This window comes from Scaptodrosophila lebanonensis, unplaced genomic scaffold, assembly GCF_003285725.1.
Source record: "Scaptodrosophila lebanonensis strain 11010-0011.00,11010-0021.00 unplaced genomic scaffold, SlebRS2 tig00000024-arrow-pilon, whole genome shotgun sequence".
Classification (NCBI taxonomy): Eukaryota; Metazoa; Arthropoda; class Insecta; order Diptera; family Drosophilidae; genus Scaptodrosophila; species Scaptodrosophila lebanonensis.
The window spans coordinates 1,701,507-1,718,759 of record NW_022060538.1 but is presented as its reverse complement, the minus strand read 5'-3'; the positions used below and the strand labels follow the sequence as shown (position 1 = coordinate 1,718,759).

General features: G+C 40.2%; 6 protein-coding genes across 8 annotated transcripts; 4 read left to right on the top strand and 2 right to left on the bottom strand.

Moving 5' to 3' along the window:
- The first annotated feature begins 87 nt into the window (after positions 1-87).
- Positions 88-1,280, top strand: LOC115620774 (40S ribosomal protein S20). Its single transcript, XM_030514182.1, has 4 exons — positions 88-201; positions 358-513; positions 763-852; positions 1,092-1,280. The coding sequence occupies exons 1-4, from the start codon at positions 199-201 to the stop codon at positions 1,203-1,205; spliced, it is 363 nt and encodes a 120-aa protein (XP_030370042.1). The 5' UTR covers positions 88-198; the 3' UTR covers positions 1,206-1,280.
- LOC115620773 (calmodulin-like protein 4) lies at positions 1,270-2,251 on the bottom strand. Its single transcript, XM_030514181.1, has 4 exons — positions 2,120-2,251; positions 1,940-1,970; positions 1,536-1,849; positions 1,270-1,477 (listed from the first exon to the last, which is right to left on the bottom strand). Exons 1-4 carry the CDS (start codon positions 2,120-2,122, stop codon positions 1,376-1,378), a joined length of 450 nt encoding a protein of 149 aa, XP_030370041.1. The 5' UTR covers positions 2,123-2,251; the 3' UTR covers positions 1,270-1,375.
- Positions 2,252-2,364: 113 nt separating this feature from the next.
- Positions 2,365-4,861, top strand: LOC115620803 (putative mediator of RNA polymerase II transcription subunit 26). Of its 2 annotated transcripts, none has more exons than XM_030514228.1 (4): positions 2,365-2,564; positions 2,639-2,955; positions 3,109-3,257; positions 4,461-4,861. In XM_030514228.1, exons 1-4 carry the CDS (start codon positions 2,469-2,471, stop codon positions 4,637-4,639), a joined length of 741 nt encoding a protein of 246 aa, XP_030370088.1. In that variant the 5' UTR covers positions 2,365-2,468; the 3' UTR covers positions 4,640-4,861. The 2 variants fall into 2 exon arrangements, with proteins under 2 accessions (XP_030370088.1, XP_030370087.1); XM_030514227.1 differs by lacking the exon at positions 4,461-4,861 and adding an exon at positions 3,524-4,084 and having other exon boundaries at positions 2,368-2,564.
- Positions 4,862-5,342: 481 nt separating this feature from the next.
- Positions 5,343-8,325, top strand: LOC115621396. Its single transcript, XM_030515037.1, has 5 exons — positions 5,343-5,552; positions 6,678-6,925; positions 7,371-7,461; positions 7,528-7,646; positions 7,710-8,325. The coding sequence occupies exons 2-5, from the start codon at positions 6,790-6,792 to the stop codon at positions 7,844-7,846; spliced, it is 483 nt and encodes a 160-aa protein (XP_030370897.1). The 5' UTR covers positions 5,343-5,552; positions 6,678-6,789; the 3' UTR covers positions 7,847-8,325.
- A 337-nt stretch (positions 8,326-8,662) lies between these two features.
- LOC115620706 (Fanconi anemia group D2 protein) lies at positions 8,663-14,520 on the top strand. Of its 2 annotated transcripts, none has more exons than XM_030514080.1 (14): positions 8,663-8,741; positions 8,802-9,571; positions 9,628-9,769; positions 9,829-9,897; positions 9,959-10,152; positions 10,218-10,290; positions 10,357-10,526; positions 10,592-11,079; positions 11,136-11,334; positions 11,777-11,899; positions 11,969-13,002; positions 13,122-13,346; positions 13,408-13,627; positions 13,687-14,520. In XM_030514080.1, exons 1-14 carry the CDS (start codon positions 8,670-8,672, stop codon positions 14,360-14,362), a joined length of 4,455 nt encoding a protein of 1,484 aa, XP_030369940.1. In that variant the 5' UTR covers positions 8,663-8,669; the 3' UTR covers positions 14,363-14,520. The 2 variants fall into 2 exon arrangements, with proteins under 2 accessions (XP_030369940.1, XP_030369939.1); XM_030514079.1 differs by having other exon boundaries at positions 11,948-13,002.
- An 87-nt stretch (positions 14,521-14,607) lies between these two features.
- On the bottom strand, positions 14,608-15,343 carry LOC115621905 (DNA-directed RNA polymerases I, II, and III subunit RPABC1-like). The gene has a single exon (XM_030515735.1). The coding sequence runs from the start codon at positions 15,341-15,343 to the stop codon at positions 14,696-14,698; it is 648 nt and encodes a 215-aa protein (XP_030371595.1). The 3' UTR covers positions 14,608-14,695.
- Between the last annotated feature and the right edge of the window lie 1,910 nt (positions 15,344-17,253).

The window sequence follows — 17,253 nt, the reverse complement described above, 5'->3', positions numbered from 1 at the left end:
CGTTTGCGATGCTCGTGTCTGAATGTTAAATGACCATCTCACCTCTAATTAAATAGCGTATGTGGCAACGCCAAAAGCAATGTGCGTGATGCTGCCACTGTTGCTCGTCCCACTACGTTAACAACCAGCAAGTCAACTGGTTCAGCGCTGCTCAAAATAAAAAGATTTGAATAACTCGACCAGAGAATTTGCTAAAAAATGGTAAATATGTAACCCCATATCCGAAACAATTGCCACAATCTTTAGTTTCTGGGCATATTCAGTGCTTTCAGCAAAATGCTGGCAACACGTGTTGGTCAAGCTGCGGGCTGCAACATAACCTCAAAAATTTCTAACATTTGTCACATATAATTCTAGGCTTCCGCACCCAAGGATATTGAGAAGCCCCATGGCACTGACTCCGCATCCGTGCACCGCATTCGCATCACCCTTACATCCAGGAATGTGCGTTCTCTGGAGAATGTGTGCCGTGATTTGATCAACGGTGCCAAGAACCAAAATCTGCGTGTCAAGGTAAGAATATGTGATCCATGTGCTGTTGCTTCTTTGCCCGCATTTACCTGGAGGCTTCGTGTACCGCTTGCCGATTAGCCTAGTCATCAATAAATGCCAGATAAAATTGTTCTAATCGGACATTATTTCCGCACTGAAAAAAACAGTATGGAAATCTTTTGTGATTTAAGCACATGAAAAAATTTATCTACGAATCAAATCATTTTGTGAATGTACGAACCAACGTAATATATTTTCTTATTCTTGCAGGGTCCTGTGCGTATGCCAACCAAAGTCCTCCGCATCACCACACGTAAGACACCTTGCGGTGAAGGTTCAAAGACCTGGGATCGTTTCCAGGTAAGGCCGCAAATAAAATTGATAGTTTTTATAAGGGCAGATCTGATATCGCGCTTAGGTGCCCTCTTGCACATTGCACAGTATCAATATCGATCTGCCTAGACTAAACGTTTTCTCATAGTCCACCTTGCTGATTTACCAACAGTAGTTTGGCTCTTGGAATGCGACATTGTTTATCATTCTTAAGTTGAATTATTTCTAAATCTTTAACAACTCGCATTTGTTCGTTTTTTTTGCAGATGAGAATTCACAAGCGTATCATTGATTTGCATTCTCCATCTGAGATCGTCAAGAAGATCACTTCGATCAACATCGAGCCCGGAGTAGAGGTTGAGGTCACCATTGCCAACTAAGACCTGGTATAGTACAGTTGTACATAATGAAGGGTTTTCCATTTGAATAAAAGATAACTTTTCATACAAAATAAATATTAAATGTGTAATTTGTTGAATAGTGGTGCAACAGTACTGGAATATTTTGGAATGTAGATGCATAATTGTATAAAACTGCGCTGCATGCAACTTCAATAATAGTCGGGCACGGGAGCACAAGCTATCTTCACAAAGTCTGCATAGCGCACTGTGCTATTATTGTTGACATTGGCTTCTCGAAAGATATTGTCCACCTGCCAATATACAAATTTTTGTAGACGCTTTTCTAACAAATTTGAGTGAAGTATTTACCTCACGTACAGACAAGCCCTCGCCCCAGTTTTGCAACAGGTTACGCAGCTGCTTGGCTGATATGGTGCCTTTGTTCTGCGGATCGGCTGCCTTAAATGCGGCAATAACTTCGTTTGGCAGATTCTCGACCTTCGAGTGCTGATGCATAATATCGAGAAAGTCGGCGAAACTCATCTTGCCATTCTTTTTCTTCAAATACGAAATCAGCTCTTGAATTGTGGGTGACAAGCCCAAGGACCGCATTATAACAGTTAGTTCATCCAAGTTGGTAATTTGTCCCGAACGCGCAAAAAGGTAGAAACACTCACGGAACTCTAAAGATAATAGGTGATAAGAAAAAACGATATATTTTTAATATGATGTCACTTCTATTTTAATATACATGTGTATCATGTTGTAATTACCATCGATGTCCTGCTCTTTAAAGTAACGGGCCTGTGGACGCAAAAGAAAGTATTTGATTAATTAGCATAAACACTAATGGGTAATTGGGGCAGGGGCATTGGCTTCCAATTAGAAAGCATACATATTGGTAGCAGATAACACACTAAGTTCGCACTAATGCGATAAATAGATCAACTTACCATTATTTATCTTTTGTCTTTCGCACTGAAGATAAACGAAACGGAAAAGTAGAAAAATTACTGAGACAAAAATCAGGTGAAAATAAACGCAGGTAAATAAAAATGCAAACAGGTAGTCAGGCTATCGAATAGCCAACAAATAGTTCGATTGCATTTTCCGACATTTACCAACACTGACGCTTACCTGGGTAACAGCTGCTGGCGGTGAATGGTAAAAGGTGGAAGAAGCTGCTGCAATTTGTGTACGTGTGTGTTTTGGTTAATAGACTTAGCGACGTGGTGATTAGTGCCAAAGATTTTGATTGCTATTGTACCTTCACCCTCGCTAGAATCGCACACTTCCACTTAGATGTCTTCGCTGGACTACAAAGCAGCACTGCTGCTGGCTTTTATCGCCTGCGCCAGTGCTCAGCGCGTCGTGCCGGGAGTGAATCCCCAGCACTATGTAAGCTTAAAATTGTGCAACCAGCTGGCTGCAGTTTTATGTATTAACCCTGACCCATTTGCTACGTCACACAGCAACAAGTGCCGCAGCAAGTACCCCAGCATCATCCGCCGCCGCCGCAACACCAACAGCAGCAATATCAAAATGTTGCTCCCGGTGTGCCGCCCCAGCAGTACCAATACGAACAAGTCCCTGTCCAGCAGCAGCAACAACAGCAACAATATCAGCAAGTGCCCGTGCAGCAGCAGCAAAATCAGCCTGTACAGCAACATCCACCTCAGGGCCAGCATGCGCAACAAGTGCATCAACAGCAGCAGCCCGCCGGAGCTCATCATGGCCACCATGGTCCACAACAAGTGCTAAACACTGGCAACATACAGCATGAGCGGGCGTAAGTTTTATAATCAATACCTCTGTCTGTCTGCTATCTAATCACCACAGTCGAAGTTCGCTATAAGGGCAATCAATCAAAGCAGGCCTTAGCTGTACTAAAATCGAGCAATTCATATCTTATCGCATTGACAACATACGCGCTTATTCACAGACACATTCAGGAGCACATGCAGGTGCCCATCGATACGAGCAAAATGTCCGAAGCTGAGCTGCAATTTCATTACTTTAAAATGCACGACTCTGACAACAACAACAAATTGGATGGCTGCGAACTCATCAAGTCGCTGATACATTGGCATGGTAAGCGAGACATTGAATTGATTCAATAGTGCACGTCTTTGGTCTTGTATCGCGTCTAGTGGCTTTGTATTTTGTCATTGAATTTTACTGATTCATGTATTTTGTTTTGCCTTCTTTTCATATACGTCACTACTAAAAAAATTGTGGATTTAAACGCTGGTTATGGTTTCTGGTCATGGTAAACATTTTAAACAAAATAAATATAAATTCATACATTTTTCTTGCATATGCATTTAAAATATTCATTACGATATGCAATCGAGCAGAGCAAGGCAGCAAGGAGCAGCCAAACGGCGAGAAGCCACATGTTGAGGAGAAAGTTTTCTCCGACGAAGAACTTATTGCGCTGATTGACCCGATTCTGCAAATGGATGATACATCACGGGATGGCTATATAGACTATCCAGAGTTTATCAAAGCACAACAGAAGGCCAGCGAAAAGCATCAGCAAAAGCAGCAGGAGCAACAACAGCAAGCGCAACAGCCGGTTCATTAATTGTGGTGTCCCAGTCAGACACAGACACACCTGCCACCTAATCTAGCTTTGTTATGTCTTTCATAACGAATGTCTCATACAATACATACTCTTGATTTCGCTTCACAACATATTGACAACATCCACTACAGTGCACATCGGTTCAAGCGCAAATTCAAAAAGAATTTTTAAACAAATATTTGTCGTGCTTTAAGCATTCCAATCGGGCAACTTATCTGAACAAACTTTTATTTATTTACGAGACTTTTATAATTCCTACCAATTCGATTAGCACACTAGTGTATCTCTAAGTTGTCTGTGCAATTCAACGGCATGTTTTTGTTCGACAATCTCTCAAATTGTTATTTTTTGCGATATGAACTAATTTTTAGGCGCAACTTGAAAGCAGCAACAAAAACAGACTGATTATTAAAACGTTTGTTTTGTACTATAAAAACAATAATAACAACTACAAAAAACAAAAATCGAAGGAAGTAAGTTTAGTGAATGAAGAATCTTTTTTGAAATTGATACCTACTTTATAGACGCATGCAGTTCTATGTAAGTAACAAATTTTAGCAAATAAAATAAAAAATTACAAATAACCATCAGTGCTTTCTCATCTAATTATATCGATTTACTCAATCTCTGGTTCGTGGTGGGCCCGGAAATTAATTACTGCAGTAGAGAATATTCATATATAATGTTCAATGTTCCTTTTTTCTTAGTGGACGACAAGCACGGTGCTGAGAAGCCTCCGGAAGGAGAGAAAGTGGAGCCAAAAGTTTACACGGACTCAGCGCTGGAGGAAGTCATTGAATATGTGCTGAAAACAATGGACCATAATAACGATGGTTATGTGGACTATACTGAGTATCGGAAAAACGAGTCAAATCTGAAAGTGTAAAGGAGCAACAAGTACCTGGAGAGTCATTGAACTTGACAAGCAATTTAGGAGTTCAAATTGTTGAAAATGTTACAACATCGCATACCCTGTACATAGAATGCGATTCATTTTAGGGTACAAATGCATGCCAAGTTATACTCGTATATTCGTCTGTTTGTCTGATTGTCCATATAAAAATAATCAATTTTCAATATACATACCTTCATAGTATTATTCCACTTAGACACACTTTTTAATTTATCTTGGGATAATTTGCAAGGAAAGATAAGACTCTTTCTATAGCTTTTTTACACTAACAACTTTACAAATTAAATATTCAATGAAAAGAAAATGCTTGAATCCAATTCCTTTTGCAGATACGATCGCTTTACATTTCAATGCATACATATCAACGGCATAATCGCTTCCTTTAGGAACAGGGTATATCACATAGTCAAGCCCGCTGGACTATATATTTCTCTCTTTCTACCTCTTGTTCTTTTTTATACTTTTGATACCAGAAATTAAATATTCTTAAAATCAAACCATACATGGGCCTGTTTAATGTTAATATTCTTAGGATGATTAAACATTTGTTTCTTAAGTGTTGGTTCACCTTACGGTATGAGCCGGCAAGAGTCTGAAAGCTTTGCGCATAAAAGCTCCAGGCACTGGCGCAGGGCGCATACCTATAAACAACGGAGCTTTTAGTGGGAGTCAGAACGTTGCAGCAGACGGCAGCGAAGTAGTCAGCGGACGCATTCTTTGGCCTTTGGTATATACAGATGCTCGTGTTAAGACCGCTAGCAATTACAAGCAAACCCTGCGTAATATAAAAAATTTCAATATTTACCGTTAAACAGCAACGAGTGCAGATATCAATCATACGCCGCGTGTATCACGCAATAAAAATACTTGCCCAGGGGTTCACAGTGTAAGTCAAAATCAAATCTAAATGTCACCAAATAAACATACACACACACACCAAACCGCTGTGCATAAAAATACGCACACAGCCCGTCGGGAGTACTAGAAAAGTGTTGATGGTACTAAAAAATTATGAATATCTCGGCCCTGTAGCCACGCGCGTGGTCGTTGCCTCTGGCGACCCACTGGTTGGTGTTTTTTGTTGACGGAATATAAATAAAGCGGCATTGCCGGGTTGCGCAGCACGTGCTCGCGTGCTGCTCGAAATTATAGTTCGTACATACACACTATATGTATGTATATAGTTGAGGATTGCATAAACAATACGCGTGCCAAGCTTGGCGTAATATCGATTTTGCACACAGTCCCGCCCCCAGCACAACGTTTTGGGAACGGTGGGGGCGGCACCAAAGCCAGCTCTATACACTGAACGCAATTTGGCAGCTGAAAGTGTTAGGCGACATGTCCTTGAGTTGATTAGGAAAATGGTGTCCGTTAAAGCCGCCTCAAGTGAAATCAATTAGGGGCAAATTTCTGAATACTACGTTTCTTAAGACGTTTCGAAGATGCATATATCTAGAACCTTAAAAAACTGTTACAATATGAAACGATGACACATTAAGATGCTTTTCATATTTGTTGTTTCCATTGATTAATAAGTAAATATCTATCATTCGACAATTAGGAAAATAATATTGCCAATATTATAGACACTGTTCGCTTTTGAGTGCATTATAGGATATGATTGATCGGGACAAACATACACCCATCAAAAGTAGTAAGTTTGTGTCATTTAGTATGAATGGGTGTCAGTAGAAGTATGATATGTAATTATCAAATCATAGTATGATTTTTAATTATCAAATCACTTAATGACTATTACTTTAAATTTTCTGAGTGTAGCCATTGCATACTTCCTCCACAGCACATGCGGAGCATACTCTGTTTTCTGTTTCCTTCCTCTGCTTTGAACCCTATTGATTGGTGTTTGCTGATAAGCCAGCCGGTCTCTCTTTGTTTGTAATGGTTAACCAAGCGTCGCGCCACAATTCCATTGCACTCTCGAGGTCCTAAGCCTAAGCCCTGGTAACTGCTATACTGAGCACTCGTCCATATATGTTTTAATTTACAGCGAGCTGCCATGGTGTCAATGTGCTAAGCAGTCGCTATAACACAGACTTGGAATTGGATTTCGCTGACAAGGAGGGGAGGAAAAAACCGCAACCACGGCATACCAAACGAATATGGAGCGCAAATTGCTATACGCCTTTCGGGGCTGGATAGCATTTGTGGCTTTCATGGATCTGGGCACGGCATTTCGCAGTTACATCGAAAAACGATGTTTTCTGGGAAATCACACCGATACGCAGTTTATTGAGGGTGAGCATCTAACCAATCCAAATACTTACACATCCAATTCAATCTCAATTAAATTGAATTTAAAAAATTAAATACGTATTATATAAAATTTTTATATGTCATTTGTGAACCCCCATGGAATTCAACCAACTTTTGAGAGACTTTGAGTTCTTTAACAAAAATGTTTAACTTCAATCTTACAAATAGTAACTTCATTTTGTTACTGATTAACACAAACACTTCCAAAAGAAACCAACAGATTCCACAATACGTTAAGTTTTGCGCATTTTTTTTAATTAAATGCTTACCACAGGCATAGTTATATAGTCCTACCCCTTCCTTTTAAAAAGAAAAAAGAAAACTAATATCATGATCAATAAAAGGATGGTAGATGCAGCTGCAAAAATTCTTAGTTTGTTAAGGTAGTGAATATGTTCTTTATTGATTTTTGATCTATTTACTTTAGGCGATTATACCATATCACGCATAATTGGCATGTACTGTCTGCTTAAAGCAATTGCCTTGGTGCACTGTACGCTCTACATACACTACAGACCGTGAGTATGCCGCTGCTGATAGGCGATTGTTGCCTCGGGAGTCACTCCTTTACTATCTCATTACAGCGTGGTGAGCATGGGCGGTTGCTCATTGGCACTTACCATGGTTTTGTACTGCACCGAAGCGTTATACTTCCGTTCCAGCACCCTGACTTTTTACGTGATCTTTCCGTGCGTTTTGAACAGTAAGTTTATCAAGGAATTATGTTTATTGAACAAGTATGTATTGCATTAAATTAAATTCGCAGCAATTACATTGTTGGGGCTGATTTACATACCTAGACGCTTAAGACTGTGGGAGCCACATATGGACTTGGATGATGAGAACTCGCAATTGTTGAAACAAATGACTGGCTTTAAAAGGCGACGCGCGAAAAAACAATAATTTAATATTTAAGCAACTGTCACCAACTCCAACTAGAGTTTAATTGTGAACAGTATTTTATGGGGCAGGTGAAGATTTGAATAGATTTGAACGCATATTATCCGCAATGGACTGTGTTGGTGTGATAAAAAGCATCAAAGAATCATTAATTTAATCAACTAGCAATAATAAAATAATGCCAAATTAGTGATTTTTCTAAATTAGCAACTAACGAAGAAATACGATAAGCTCGGTAAAAGTCAATTTCTGACATAATCACATAAACATTTAAAGCATTTTGTACTTCCTTTTTAGACAACAATATTTATAACACATTGTGAAGTTTTTGCACTTTTAATGTTTAAAAAATGTGGGATACATACATATATTATTCAAAAACATGAGAGTTAGTAGAGTTAAATAAGTAATTGAGAATTTTGCGATTTGCGAAGAAGGCTTTAAATTTAAATATAACAAGTTTAAAATATTTAGAGAGCATAGCACAAATTTGGATTTTTCAATACATAGTTTCGATTAAACTTCCAATAGAAATAAACATTCAACATCCAGGAGTTAATTTTTTGTATAACATTTAGAAATAAGCAACATTTTAATTACGATCGCAATACGAAACCATTTATAACAATAATGTTAAACGAATAAATACCGTTATTTGAGAATTTGAACTCAACATTGTATGGGAATGGCAAAATGTAGAGTGTGACCAGCCCAGTTAGTGTCAGTGTTGGACAATACTGAAAACGCACCAGCCGGCCAGCGTCAGCGCCTTTTTTCAAGTCAGCTGCATTTTGAATTGCAGTAGCCGGTGAAATTGAAGAAAAAGATGAACTACAGACGTTTCAATAAGAAACGGCAACTAAGGACAATTGATGAAGATACTTCAATCAATTTGCTGGTAAATAGTCCACAAATTACCTATTAACGAATTGAAAATAGGTCGAATCTTTTATACTAGCGTCCGGTCTTGTCGGCTGTGAATGCCAGCAACAATGTCAATAATACCACAACAGAAGCAACGATCGAGCCGGCGGGCAGTGAGGAAAACATACCCGAATCACAGGAGCAGACTCAGCGGTTCTTGTCGCAACGCAGCATGGTGCTGGCCGCCACCCTGGGACGCACCCAATCCTCTTCGCGTGTCAATTGTTCCCGCCAAGCAAACAGCTACTTTGAGTTGGAGCTTGTGAAGGCGGGTGTACAATTGGATGAAGGCGATACGTTCGTGTTGCCCTGCGACCACATAGCCATTGTCGCGAAGCTGCGCGACAACCTCGTACGCGCCCATAACTATCCCGAGAACGTTTACATGTTCAAGACTGGCCTCAGTACTGCTCTGTCGTCTACATCGAAGTTGGCGCAAAAACTGCTTACTGGCTGCACTATCGATTCTTCGGGCGAAGATCTGGTTTATCAATCGCAAAGCAGCATGTTCGTCAACTTTCTTATTATTGACTTTTTGCGCGAGCCTTGTTTGGCAGTGCTGCTGGACAAGATCGAGGAGGTGGCTTGCTCGGAGCGTGAACAGCTACCGCAGGAAAGTTTTCCCATGCTGCCTCTAATGTTGGCACAGCTGCGCTTCGTCACTTTTTCGCACAGTGAAGAAATTTACGAGCGCATCAAGTCCATTTCCAACCACGCTACACATTCGTCCATGTTGCACATTATAGGGTGTGCGGAGTTTCTCTTGGATGGGAGCAAGCACGATGAGTTTGTGGATCTTTTAATGTACATAGCTGATTCGAGATGTAATTTTTCAATTGCTAACATGCGTGTGCTTACAGTTCAAAGTACGCCAACAGCAAGCAGCTCTTCCAGGTAGCCACGGTGCAGGCCTTCGGGGACTTGTCACTAAACGCCAGAACTCAGGATAAGCTGCGCACACGTATTTTGGCCTTTGTCAAGGAAGGTCATTGCCCAAATGCAGTATGTTAGCATCTCAGCTATCATTTGCAGATTAAAAATGACTTTATTATAATTTCTAGACGTTGCCCCATCTCGTGCGACTGTTGCTGAATAGCTTAAAACAGGATGGCGATGAAATTTTGCGTGAGGTATGTTCATAATTACTACGTCTTTGCAGATTAAAATAGAAGACATTTTCTTGATTGTTAGATTGTCGGTGTGCTGCGTGAAATCTTCAACTCACTCCAAAAAACAGACGCATCGAATTCAAGTACCAACATTGGCAACGACAAGCCGTTGCAATTGGAGCTCTTTAACAACCTTCAAGTTGGACTTATTCGGTCCAAGCGATTCTATCAGATGTGGCAGAAAACCATTGCTTCCTTGCCCTCCAACAGCCTTAAGTGCGTGGATTCTTTAAGTCTAAACACGTCTTTAACGTTCTTTTCGTTTGGCTTTTATCTTGTAGATCCTTTGACCTGATCATGCTACTCCTACTCATACACGTTAAGGAGGACAATGAGTTTTTCATTGAGAATATAGTAAGTATTATAAATCAATTTAATAACAATGCCGACATGCTAAAAGTCCTTGTTTGCCATTGTCAGCTGCGCAGGCACATAAAGCTGGAGCACATAACTGTGAACATATTGTCGGACGCCAAAACTCACTATTCGTACATGCTGGAGCTGCTTATAGGCACATTGATGAATATATTACATGATTTTATGCGTGAGAAAAATCCAGCTGTGGCTGAGTTCGCCAAATCGTCGTACAGGTGCTTTAATACCTTTTTATTGCCTAATCAGTCTCAACATAATCAACTTAAATTCTACCATGCAGCATACTCTTCAAAATTTGCGGCTCGATACAAAAGAACATTATTAGGAAGCTGTTGGAGTTAGCTTGTGACAAGTCTGTGCAAAACTCGATGACCATGGCACTCAGCTTGCTTTGTGATTTGCAACGCAAGTACGCCAAGGATATGCAGAACTGGGCCACAATGCTTCTACCTCTACTGGAACGCTTAGGCGAGTTGACACTGTCGCAGACGCGCATGGTGATGGAACTGGTATGTCGTGTGGCGCATCCCGCAGACCTTAGTGAGGAGTGTTCAGCATTGCAGGAGCAAGTTGATATGCTGGTGAAGAAGCAGCTGATCAATAGCTCAGAGTTTGTCAAGAAACAGGGCATTATCGGATGCGTGCAGCTTATCGATGCAATTGCACGCGTCAATCCTGTTTGTGCGCCAGATGAAGATCTGCATACAACCATTGATAGCATAAGTGGTTTGCCCGAGGGACGAGGAAAGCAGGCAGCTAATTTATTGCGTAAGTGCATCCAAAGCATAATTTCTATTCAAAGGTATAATGGCTTTCTTGTGCAGTCTTTACACAATCATCCATCACACACAGTGCCGAATCTTTGGCGTTGTTTTACGATGAAATGGAAAGCGTTTTCAATACGCGCCTCGACGCGGAGAATGGGTACCAATTGGACAAATTATTTATCTCATGGCTATGTGAACTGATGACTCATTATTTTCAACAAAATTTTATAACCGAACATCAAGCCGACAGCATCAAGTAAGTGATGGTACAATTTAAGGTGATTTTGGTTTTAAATTTGGAGTTCTTCAATCTCCCCATCTACACAATCCTATTTATAAATTGTTGTATTATTTGCTTTAGCTACTCTGTTGGATGGCTTCTTTATTTTAAAATTTCCATCCATTCCCACACCAACGTGTTTGCTGAACCACTTCAGTCGTATAACGGGAGTTAACAATTGAATTAGAAATGTGGCCTTCCTCCGCGCTTCTCACAGAATTACTTAACCAAAGCCTCTTTAGTCTTAAAGACTTTAACACTGTTGGACTGAATGAACAGACTTTTTGCAGATATGATATGAACACGGTCTTAAAAGATAGGCTATCTATTGTTTGAAAAAGTGGAAAAGGAAAACGAAATTCGAAAATGTTGAAAAACTGTAATTTTTGTTGTTATACTTGAACCTTTTACATTTCAGTGGCATTAAACTGGACTATTTGAAATGCATAAACCAGTTGGACGAATCATGTGCAGATACTGAGTCTGAAGTGCTCAAAATTGGCATTAACATAGCCGAGTTGATTTTTGCGCCAGATAGCAGGTAATTATTTCGGTCGCCCCACTCTCATCGATGAAATAATTGGCTTAGGTACTTCTCTTTTTTTCACAGCGCCATTAGCTCTATTTTGGTGCTCGCCCCACTCTTTAATTTTATGGGTATGCTGCATATGGAACGGCACGAGAATAGCCTGGAGGCTATCAATGCGCTGCTTGGCTGCGCCTTAGTACTGCCCTCGTTCTTTGATAGTAGCAACTATTTGGCCATCTTCGACAATTACGATGCGGCACAGCAGAAGCAGTTATTATATATATATTTCCAAACAGTCAACTGGATGCGTGTCACGATCTGTAGATTTGCGACACAAAGGCACACTAGTACTCGCCAACGAGTTTTGGTGCGTTTGCACGATTTGATAAAGACAGAGCAGATGATTAAAGTGTTACTATCACATGCACCTGTGGATTTTGCACCGCCACCCAGCGAGTTTCGGACAACTGGAGCGTCGGCTCAGCTAACGGCATTGCGTAAGCCGCGAGGTAAGCCGTCAGGCAAACGAGGAAAGTGCAAACCCATTGATGAGCCCATGGATACGTTGGTCCCTAATGAGCTTGGCAATCAAACCAGATTGGGTGATGTGACTGTTAGACTCGCGGCATGCAAGTCGAAAAAAGTCAAAGTCGACTTCGAGCAGTTGTATGGACCGTTGGAGAGATATAGACAGTTGAGCGAGAACATTACAATGATATTGGATGAGCCGCTTAGTCTGCACCATCCGCTGGAGGCAGAGGAAGTTGGCACGCATTTGGGACTGCCGGAGCTTCGTTTTATTCTAACCGATTTGGTTGAAAAGCTTGATGCCGTCGTCAATGACAAACAGGATACGAACGTCTCTTCTTTGAAACCCATGCACTTCATGAGCGACATTTCGCATCTGCTGCACAATGTAGTTAACAACTTCGAGTCTCTCGCTAAGCTCATCAATGAGCAGCTGGAGAAGGTGAATCAACTGCACAGCAATTTGGATCTATTTACCGAACACTTCAACTATGTGAAGGTGTGCTTTGGTCTCACCATACAGGTGTTTGCATTGTTTTTCTCATGGAGCGGTTGGAGCGATAAATCACTTGCCATGCAGTTGATGAGTAAGTGTTGAAATGTGTGGAAAATGTGGAAAAAGTAAACTTCGTAAACTTATTCGGTTTGCGTTTAAACAACTTGACAATGATCTGAATGATTCTTTAATGTTGTTTATCTTTTTTAGTTGGTGTGGTGTCATTCTTTCCCCCCGAGAAGCGTGAACGGATCAAGAAGAAGCCAGTTATCGATGCTGTAGCCAAGGTTTTCAATTATTTCCTAAAATATGAGCCCTCTGTGCTCACTCTGAACGCAGCCGTACAGTTCGACAAGCTGTTGCGCAGTCTCCGTAAACTTTGCTTCAGTGGCGAAGACGGCTTCGAGCACATTGAACGCCAAACTGAGGAAATACGTAAGTCTCTGATCACATTAAACACATATGTGCTTACCTATATGAGATTTTGTTATTACAGGAGAAATTTGTGGCAAGATGTTGCGTCGCAAGTGGTATCACTATTCTGCAAGCCCTGAGAAAGGAGCGCAGTGTAACATCTACCTGGATGAGCTGGTCAAGGGTTTCTTTAAGAACTCATCGTACATACGTCAAAAGCATATATTGCGGGACCTGCTGGATGAGTGCCAGCTACTGAATACAAAAGACAAGGCTCTCAATTCGTTCCCTAATTTTAAAAAGTAATCCACATTCTTAAGCTACTAAGCCTTCAATAAGCTTATTGTTCTTTAACTTATAGAGCAAACTTTCCGCTGCTATTTCGTGGTCTGTGTGAGACTCTAACAAGTTCGTTGAGCGCACAATTGAACGTGACAAGTGGTGAGGATCGCTTTAAGCTTTGGGAATCGAACGTTTTCTTGTTAAACGGTCTGTTGGATATTGTGCAGACGGTGGAGCAGCCCCGGAACTTTGTTCTGTTTTTGCGACACGCGCAGCTGTTCCTCAAACTGTTGCTGAAGCGCGGCCTCTCGGTGCTTGAGAGCACCTTGCGTGAGAATGCGGAGCGCATTGGCTCATTTTTACGCAATTTGCAGACAATTACCAGATTTTTGCACCAGCTCTGTTGCCATTCAAAATATATTAAGAACACGACTGTCATCAGCTACATTCCCGCCCTACGTGAAACGGTAGAAGCCTTAGTTTTTCAAGTGAAAGCTCTACTGGCTGCCAACAAATGCCACTCTGTTTTCGCCATGGGAAATTTGATTAATAAGGATCTGCATGGCGACGCAATTGTTATGCCTATGGTTTCCTATGCCAACACAACCACAGAAGCGAATAGTGATGAGGAAATACCCGAAGATGATGCGAGCGTTGATGAGACTGTGCTCGGCGAAGAAATGACTTCGGCTGCAAGTTCCTCCAACACGCGCAACACTCGAAGCAAATCATCGTCACGCAGCAAATGCTTTTAATATATTGCAATTTATCACATATTAACCATTCTGTTTCGCTGTTCATTGTGTTCATGAACGGCTTTAAATTAATCAAGGACGTATCTTAGTCCGTAAAAATGTTATACTTACATGTTACGATTAATGAATAATTAAATACAGGACTACATCATGTCGTATCTTGTCGTGTTCTTTATCAACAAAATTAGAATTCGCATCTCGTTATGAAGCCACAATTGTCATATTCTAAAAATAAAATCTTTCGCTGATGGGGCAGAACTCTTTTATTTGGACTGTGCCAAGTAATCGAACGAAATTTCTTTGAAGGATTTATATTTTCTTCGGTTGGAGCTTCTACACCACTGCGCGATACGAAATATAACGACCCGCTGTTTCCGAACTGCGGATTATCTTGACAACCTGGCCTTTCTTCAGACCATAGTAACGAGCCACCACGTCGGTGGTGGTGATACGCATCAGTTGACTCATCTTCACCTTGTAGTGCGCTAAGAGCTCCGATTTTTCGGCTTCGGTGAGGGCAATGTGCTTCGGTACCATTTCGTGCTCTGTGATATTGTACATGAGTTCTCGCTCTGTGAAGTACTCCATGCGATAGCGCGGCAGCTCCTGCAGCGACATCCTGGCGGTGGGGGTCATGCGAGAGCGTATGATCAGAATGGCATGAAAGATGTCTGCGGTGTTCATGCGCGTCACACAGTCCCGAATGGTCTTGATGCCGACCTTAATATCATCAGAGAAGTAGACGAGTATCACGTCCTTGGGATCGTCAATGTGGGCCACCATCATTGTTAGGTCGCTACGAAGGGGTTTTTTCTCGGAGACTGGATATCTGCCGAACTCGGCAGAAAACTCTTCTAGCGTTTGGTCTTTCTCATTCGAACTGACAAGGTAGCCGCGATCGTGTACCATCTGGGCCATGGTCTTCCTTATGCGCCATAGGTTCTGGGTAACAACCTTGTCAGTAAATAAAAACTTTGACATTTTTGTGAGAAGAGACTGTAAAATCTGCAAGACTTTAGGATGAGAAGTGAAAATTTCTATGAAAATTTCAGATAGATTGAATGGACAAGCCTACTAAGTTTTATACTTAGCCTTGCCCGTCTTGCCAACAATGAGTTGGGCCTAAAATATTGGTAGCCCTCTGAAAATGGGAAAAATGCTCTTCATTTATCCAGCGGATTTCAATAGCTGCGTTAGTCTGTTTATAGTGAGAAACGTTCAACTCCTCTAAATGGCTATTGGGAAATCGTTTATTACTGAGCCATTTTTATACCCTGTACCCGTAGGGTAAAAAGGGTATATTAGGTTTGTGCAAAGTATGTAACATGCAGAAGGAAGCATCTCCGACCTCATAAAGTATATATATTCTGAATCAGCACGACGAGAGAAATCGATCTAGACATGTCCGTCCGTCTGTCCGTCCGTCTGGATGAACGCAAGGATCTCAGAAACTATAAAAGCTAGAATAACCAAAGTTGGCACACAACAACGTAGAATCCCCAGTAGTTTTTTTCAGGCAATATTCGCGATCTATTTATTATACGTCAGTAGAGAGTTTTTCGATTCCAAATGTTGGTAGCCCTGGTCCCGAATAGCTAGGCACTGTTAATTGATTTATTTTTTATTTATTATCTGGATGCAATTTTATTTAATTTTCGTATTACAAATAATAACAAATGTTTGTATATCAAATATTTTAGTACAATATGCTTCTCACTTTTATTTTCTTCGTTAACAATAATCGTAAGACATAAAAGTTTTGCTTTATTCTCTTTTTGTTTTCTTTTTCTGCTTCTCCTATCCTTCAGCTTCTTCATGTAATATTTGTTTTGTGTTCTTTTATAATTGGCGACGTTACGTTCACGGTTTATTAATTCTCCTCATTTGCATGGCATGTATGCTAATTGTGTTGATGCGATTTGTTAGATTCGTTTTAAAGATTAATAAAAACATTTACAACTAATAATATAGGTATAAGTCAAATTTGAAAGGAGGGCAACACACACAAACGCTAAGTGTACATAAAACGTATATATTACGTGAATATATGTATATAAATGGTATAAAAAAAGATTGATACAAAAATGAAATGTGGCATCGCTGTAGTTATTATGATTATTATGTATTTGCAAATTAAATTTAAGGGGTGTGAGTGCATGTTCGATTGTACTAGAAATACAAAACAGAACAGATCTACTATATAGACCTACAGACCTTCGATGGCGGCCCAAGCAAACAATCTAAAGTTTATTTTTTAATTTATCGTGTATTTTTTTAAGTAGTCTTGGCATGGAAACATTCATCGTTATTACAAATATTGTCGACCTTGGCAGAACAGTACTAACCCGACTCGTGTCCTTGTTTGGTCCTGCGAAGCTTTGCTTTATAAACAGCTGCGCGCTTTAGCCAATTGGTGTGCACTCGAAAGGAGGATATATTAGATTTGGGCCGAAAGTGTAGCTGAAAAGCTTGAGAATATTAACAATAATTTGGAATAGTTTCGAATTTTGATGCACAGAGAGGCACACACCAGTAATAGTGGTGGTGGTGGTGTTGGTGGTGTGTGGTTCATAATTTCTCAAAACGTTTTCTGTTTTTGATTTATTAATTTTTATTGTTTTCTTTATTTGCCAATTTTTCAAAAACTTAAAACATTTTACACATTAACTTTAATTGTTTTTAATACGTACGCAGTCTGTTTAAAAGTAAAGTTAGATTATACACGCCTACATATACAATATATATGCATATATATATATTTATAGAGAAAGATATATATATGTATATATAGATTTATTAATTATGATTAAATCTTGCCTTTGCATCATCACAATTCATGTAATATTTCCATATTTTTTGCTTCATTCTCAGTTTCCACGCGGTTTGTTGCT